At 62.9% G+C, this 6604-nt stretch overlaps 2 protein-coding genes across 2 annotated transcripts; both read right to left on the bottom strand.

Annotated features, from left to right (window-relative positions):
- Positions 1-43: 43 nt before the first annotated feature.
- On the bottom strand, positions 44-3236 carry CSF3 (colony stimulating factor 3). The gene is made up of 5 exons (XM_003213932.4): positions 1841-3236; positions 1501-1664; positions 1109-1216; positions 871-1017; positions 44-797 (listed from the first exon to the last, which is right to left on the bottom strand). The coding sequence occupies exons 1-5, from the start codon at positions 1854-1856 to the stop codon at positions 627-629; spliced, it is 606 nt and encodes a 201-aa protein (XP_003213980.2). The 5' UTR covers positions 1857-3236; the 3' UTR covers positions 44-626.
- A 195-nt stretch (positions 3237-3431) lies between these two features.
- On the bottom strand, positions 3432-6508 carry PSMD3 (proteasome 26S subunit, non-ATPase 3). The gene is made up of 10 exons (XM_010724585.3): positions 6350-6508; positions 6046-6182; positions 5778-5968; positions 5494-5597; positions 5276-5390; positions 4874-4993; positions 4661-4764; positions 4248-4403; positions 4022-4072; positions 3432-3933 (listed from the first exon to the last, which is right to left on the bottom strand). The coding sequence occupies exons 1-10, from the start codon at positions 6482-6484 to the stop codon at positions 3856-3858; spliced, it is 1191 nt and encodes a 396-aa protein (XP_010722887.1). The 5' UTR covers positions 6485-6508; the 3' UTR covers positions 3432-3855.
- Between the last annotated feature and the right edge of the window lie 96 nt (positions 6509-6604).

Raw genomic sequence — 6604 nt, 5'->3', positions numbered from 1 at the left:
CCCCGGGCAGCCTCATCTCATGGAGGTGCACACAGCACAGATGTTGGAGCCAAAATAGAGTTTATTTCCATCGTTGTGACATATATAAAAAACAGCACACGCTGCTCTGGGGCTGACCCAGCTGCAGGAATAAATAGAGTACAAAACACCGCCCGAGGACCGGAGCAGCTGTGAGATTCTGAGATACAAACGTAGGTGTGGGGACACAAATAAGTTACACTGCAATAAATAGGAGCTCGGTGCGGGCAGAGCGGAGCCTCAGCCCCAACAGCGGGACCCCATCCCGGGCTGTGCTCCCCTCCCTCCTTACCCAACAGCTCCTAGAAACGAGCCCGGGAGCGGTGACACCGCAGCTCCATCCCTGCAGCCACGCGGTGCTGCTCAGAGCATCCTCGGAGTGGATGAAGGTTCCCCATGGGGACACCGGCACAAACCTCATAGCAGAGATACGCTTGTGTTTAAATATTAAACATGGCTGGTGCTGCACAGAGACCCGTGCACGGACGGCAGCGCAGGGCCGGCACCCTGCGTGGGGGCTGGGGGGCGGCGGGACCCCCCGGCCGGATAAATATTAAATAGCCATAAATATTAAATAAGCGGGGAGGGGCGCGGGGGAGCGGAGGGCGTCAGAGGCGGGCGAGGTGCCGCAGCGCGCGGTACGCCGTCTCCAGGAAGCGCTGGAAGTTGGCCAGGATGAAGAATCCTCCGACCTGCTGCTGGAAGTCGGTGGAGAAGGTGGGTGGGGGGCTGCGGTGCTCAGCCGGGAGCGTCACCGTGTCCAGGCCCAGGTCCTCCATCTGCGGCACAGAGCGGCGGTGTCACCGCGGGGTCCGGGCCGTCCCCACGTCCCCGTGTGCCGCCCCTACTCACCTGCTGCTGGATGTTGGTGGAGAGGTTGGCGGCGTCCAACTGCAGCGTCTCCACCAGCGCCGTGTGTTCGGGCAGCAGCTGCAGGACGGCACCCAGCGAGTCCTGGTAGGCGTGCAGCCCGGCGCGGATCTGACCGAAGCACATCTCCTGTGGGGCAAAGGCATGGGGGATTGGTGCTCGGACCCCCGGCCAGGCTGAGGCCGGGCAGCTCGTGCCACGGGTGCTTGCTGGCACTCACCGCCTGGAAGCCGCGCTTGTGGCACTGATCCAGCGGTGCCTGCAGGAGGGGTGGGTCCGGCTGCACCAGCTGCAGCTCTTCCTCTGTGCACAGCTGGAAGGTGTCACACTGCGGGCGAAGGCGTGGGGTCAGGGCTGCAGAGCCCGTGACACCCCATGAGATGGCCTGGGGGCCACGATACCCCCAAGGGATGCGGGACTCCCCTCCCCTCCACCCCCATCTGCATGAGCACAGGGCAGCGACCCGCTGCTCACTGCATGGAGCAGGGATGAAGCACAACGTGGGGAGGACCGAGCAGCCCGGGGATGGATGGGGTGCAGGGAGGCTGCCGGCCACGGCCCCACAGTGCCGATAAGGCTGGGAGGGGAAGGTCACATTAACGGGGCACTCACCACCACGCGCTGCAGTACAGCCACGTCCCCCCGGATCTTGCGGGTGAACTCCAGGTTCTTGTGCAGGAAGAGCTGGAAGTCGTGGTCCCCCGAGAGCTCGGCCAGCGGAGCTCCATGCAGCGCCTGCCACGAAGCGCCCAGCACCAGCGCCAGCGCCAGCACATCTGCAGGACAGCGGGTCACACGCTGACACCGGGTCGCCCCAACGGTGCTCTTGGGGACCCCCCCGGGGATGGGAGCCCAAAGGAGCACAGGGAGGGGACGGAGGAGATGCTGGAAGGGCAGAAGAGCTGCAGCCCCACGTACCCCCCGGTGCCACCCATGGGTCTGCAGTACTCACGGGTGAGGCAGCACATGGTGTACAGCTCTGTGTCTCCTCCTGCAGCACAGCCCGGCCCGGCACAGTGCCCTGCCCCGCTCTGCGCGCCCTCATCGATCGGGGCATTTTATAGAGGGCTGTGGGGATTCACACTGATGTGGCAACAGTGCTGATTGCCTCATTGTCTTAATCACCCGCATGCAAATCCCGGGCGCCGGGTGCTCCTGTGCTGCGCTGCTATGGGGCTTTCCTGGCGCTGCAGTGCCACCCGAGCACAGCGGTGCCCAGCTGAATGCTGGCAGTGGGCAGTGCCGGCGCTGTGCCCGGTCACGGCTGGTCACTCATTAACTCGCTATGCAGTAGGGATGGTGGCGGTGGCTCTCAGCCTCTGCGGGGACCCTCGCCGTGGTGCCGGCGTGGCTGCGGGACCACCATGGCCACGGGACCCAGCACCTGGCAGCGCCATGCCTGAAACCCCCACGTGAACCTTCCCTGCCGGCCCCTTCGGGGAAGCGGCATCCAGGGGCAGCCCGGGGGGGTTGGCTGGTCCCGGCCCCCCCGTAGTGACGTGAGCTCTGGGTTGGGGCCAGTTCCAGTGAACGCTTGCAGGAGGATCTCGTGGGCCGACGCCAGCTGCTGCCAGGCACTCTGCACTGCCCAGGGGGGCACAGAGCGGGGGTGCAGCCACGGCGTTGCCCCCCTGAGCCCCCAGTAGGGGAAGAAGCCCATGAGCACAGGAGGCCTCACCCAGCACAACGCAGGCGTTAACTCTGAAGCCTAATGATGACAGATCCCACCATCACAAAGGTTCTGCCTGCGGCTGCCTGAAAGGACCTCGTGCTGGGAGCCCACCTGTGGGATTTCCTGGGAGAAATCCTTCCAGCTCTGCCTTTGCTCTGCAGGGAGCAGCCGGGGCCGTTCTCCTGCACAGCAGACATTGCGGGATCGCCGTTCCTCGAGCAGCGCTGCTGCCTCAGCAGGTCAGTGCTGGCAGGAATTGAGGCCGGTTCAGGGTGGGGTTGAATCAGCACCCACAGGGCCCAAAGCCCCCACCACATTTCCAAGGAAGGAAGTGGCAGCCAGACCCGAAACCTTGTGGGTGGCAGTGCGGGGTCAGCGCAACGCGCTGCGGTTCTGCCTCGTGGCCGCTCTTCCTCTGCTGACCCTCAGCCCCCTCCCAGCATCCGCCAGGAAGTCACCGTTTCCGGGGTGTCCCCGTGTCCCTGGAAAGTGCTGGCTGGGCTCGCAGCCCCGTCCTGACCCAGAGACCCACCGTGTTCCTGGAGCAGGGATGGAGCCGTATCCATTCCCTGGGGCTGCCCCATTCCGGAGGCACAGCCCCTGGCCGCCAGCCCAGCACAGGCGTGCCGGGAGATTCCCAGATTTTCCCCAGAGGCCGAAAGCAGCTGCTCCCAGCTGCCAGCAGCACCCGGCTGTGTGGGCTGCGCGGCCCCCACCCCATCTCCATCCCCACTCCGTTATCTGTGGGTCACACAAAGGCCCCACCCTGGTGCCTTTTCCAGTAGGGATGGGAGGGGAAGAGGCAGCAGCCTGAGCTCCCAGCAGAGCTCCCTTCCGAGCACAACAAACCCACGGCAGGAGGACAGGTGGGTGTTTTTCCAAGTTTTATTTTAAAGTCATAATTGAAGCTTAACAAAGTCTGACCCCTCAATCAGTGCAAGAGCTGTAGGGGTAACAGTGATGCCCAGGGAGCCCCGCTATCGCGGCCCCGGCCACAGGAGCTCCCACTCTCTTGGATCTGTGTGTGCCCCACAGGGCTCAGCAACAACTGACCACAGGCAACCTCAAAAGAATGTTTGTTTATTGGGGAAGGGGTTTCCCTCTGTGGGTGAGGGAACAGGAGGTCAGGGCCTGTGGCTGGGGGCCGATGAACCCTGCGTGCCCCCCACTCCCAGTACAGACATGCAGGTACTTATAAAAGAAAGGCAGAGGGGGGACCGGGGCCGCGTGGGGCAGCTCTCCTCAGACAGCATTTTCCCTAAGGACAAATAAAAAAAACAGAGCCAGGCCAGAGGTCACGGGAAACCGTCGTCATCGTCCTCTGCCATCTCCTTTGCGAACTCCAGGTCCTGCTGCTCGCGCTCCCGGCGCTCCTGGGAAGCAAAGGCCAATGTTGGGGATGGAGCTGTGGAATGAACGCGGCACGCTCCTGGCGCCAGCAGGGAGAGGGTGAGAGCTCACCTCTGCAGATTCCAAGTCCTTGTTGTAAGATTTGGGTGGGAACCTCATGGCCTGGAAAGCCAAGGGAGATGAGAAGCTGTGAGCTGAGAAGCGCTTCTGCTCTGCCCCACTGTCCTTCCACTCACAGCAGCTCTACTGCAGCCGGAGCCAAACTGCCTCCTCCCTCTGTGCCACCCCTGTGCTCCCTCAGCCCCCCGGGGTCCTCACAGAGCTGCGCTGTGCTCACCTTGACTGACATGTTGTGGATGTCGAGGCAGAAGGAGATACGCTGGTGGAACGCCAGCTGGGGCTCCCGGGTCGAGTAGATGTCAATCATCTCTTTTGACTGCACGTAGCCCTTCTCGTGGTTAATGCTGGCCTCAATCACGCCATCCCGGATGGCCTGTGAGCCAGAGAGCGTGTGGTCAGGGCACCACCACCTCCCAGGGTTTAGAGCAAAGGAAGGCGCTGGGGAGCGGCGGGCTCAGGACAGTGCACAGAGATGGGAGCTGGTGCCCTCAGCACCCCCAGAGCGGCACAACCTAAAACCAGCAGCCCTGGGAAGGGAGCGCGGTGGGTGCAGGGCAGGAGAGGCCTGGCAGGAGCGGTGGGCAGCCCAGGACCCAGGAGGCAGAGGGATGAGGCTTCCTGCACAGCTACCTTGGCAACAATGAACTCCGCATCCTCGGGGCTGTCCAGCTGCAGCTTCTGGGCAATGTCAGCCAGGGAGATGCGGGAGTAGGAGAGGCTGATCATGCGGACACCTGGGGAGGAGGAGAAACAGGAGTGGAGCCCCACACCATGCAGCACAGGGCGGCAGCCTCCCACCAAGCCTCTGGTGGTGGCAGAGTCCCCAACCGCCACACCTCCTACCCGTCTTGATGACGTTGTGCCTCAAACGAATGATCAGTGTGTAGGTGCCATCGGCCTGGAACTTGTCCCCAAACTGATCGAGGACTTGGTTGAACTTGGCCAGGTTCCCAGTCCTGACGGCTGCAGGGGAAGGTGGAAGAGAAAAATGTGTGAGGGAGGGAGGGAGGGCTGGGGTGTGGTGGGAAGCACAGGGCTGCCATCTGCCATCTGTCCCATTGAAGAAGAAAGGAGAAGCCGGCCCTTCGGAAACTGCTGACTGGTGCAGCGGATCGGCACCACTCAGATTGTGTGAGTGGACAGGAGAGGAACCCCCAGCAGCACCCCCCCTCCCCACCAAGACTTTCCTTGAAGTGGGGCACTCTGCCAAGGGATCGGGGCAGGGGCACAGCAGCAGCACCGTACCCTGAGTCAGCAGGAAGTACGGCATGAGCGAGCGCTTCAGGGACGGCTGTCTGAACTGCAGCCTATCCGGGATCTCCCCGAGCAGCAGTTCCACCACGATGAGCAGCTTGTGCACCTTGCATGGAAACAGCTCCTGAGCCCCAGAGGCAACGCCAAGTCCAGGGGCAGCTTCCCCACGGAGTGCAGACTCCATGGGAGCACGGCAGGTTCCTGCTTACTGTCTGCTTGAAGCCAACAGCTGTGTGCTGCGGTGCCTTCCGCAGAGCGTTCGTCATGGTCCTCCTGGCCTCCGAGTACTCCAGCTGAATGGCCTTGATGCGCCCTGGGAGGGGGAGAGCGTTCACACGGGGCCGAATGCATTTTGGAAAAGCAAATCTGACCAAATGAGGCTTTGCATCCCGACTCAAAGCTCCATCCCCAGCTGCTCCAGGAGGTTCTCTGCGGGACCAATCCCGTGCGCACCCTGAGCTGCCAGCACCACGCAGAACCCTCTGCATCTCACCTGTGTAATAGAGGTACCGGGCCCACTCGTTGTTGTTGGCCTGCTCGGGAAACACCGACTTGGAGACGAGTTTCTCCGCTTGGTCGTAGAGGTTGTAGTGGAGATAATTCCTCAGCAGCAGGTTGAGCAGCGTGGCCTGGCCGTCTGCATCGTGGCGCAGCGTGGCCGTCCGCAGCCGGGCGTGCAGGAAGCTGCAGGGAAGGGAGAGAGCGTGCAGGGGAAAGGGAGAGAACACAGGGAGAGCCCGGCCGTGCGGGGTCAGCCCTACCTCCTGACCACATCGAGTTTATTCAGGAATTCATAGATGCGGGAGTGGTAGTAATAACACTTTGCCACCACCAGGTCAAGGGCCCGGCGGTTCTGGGAGCTGATCTTTTGCATCAGGTCATCAGACACTTTTTGAGCCTGCAGGAAGGAAACTGAGGTCAGAGGAGAGAAAACGGCGGCCCGGGAGGAGCAGGAGGAGCCCGGAGGCTGCCCCAGGCTGGAACGGAGGGGAGGCAGGTCCCTGAGGCTTCCAGGAGTGCCACACAAAGGGCTCAGGTTTAGAGCCGCATCTTGGGGCACCTCACCTCCGGATATCGCTTGCTGTTCATCAGGTAGATAACAAGGAGCAGCTGCAGGTAAGCCTCCACTTCTGGCAACAGAGGAGCCGAGGCCGCCTTCCCCATCCGCGGGCGAAACTGCAGCTCAGCTTCTGTGTCCATGGGCTGCAGGGGGCAGAGACGTGCCGGACGTCAGCCCGGCCCCCCCAGACCCGCATCCCATCCCACGCGGCCCCTCGTCGCCCTCCCGCAGCCGCCGGGGCTCCGCGGGGGCGCAGCGCG

Source organism: Meleagris gallopavo, chromosome 29, assembly GCF_000146605.3.
Source record: "Meleagris gallopavo isolate NT-WF06-2002-E0010 breed Aviagen turkey brand Nicholas breeding stock chromosome 29, Turkey_5.1, whole genome shotgun sequence".
Taxonomy (NCBI): Eukaryota; Metazoa; Chordata; class Aves; order Galliformes; family Phasianidae; genus Meleagris; species Meleagris gallopavo.
The sequence above is the reverse complement of the archived record's forward strand: the minus strand, read 5'-3'. Positions and strand labels throughout refer to the sequence as shown.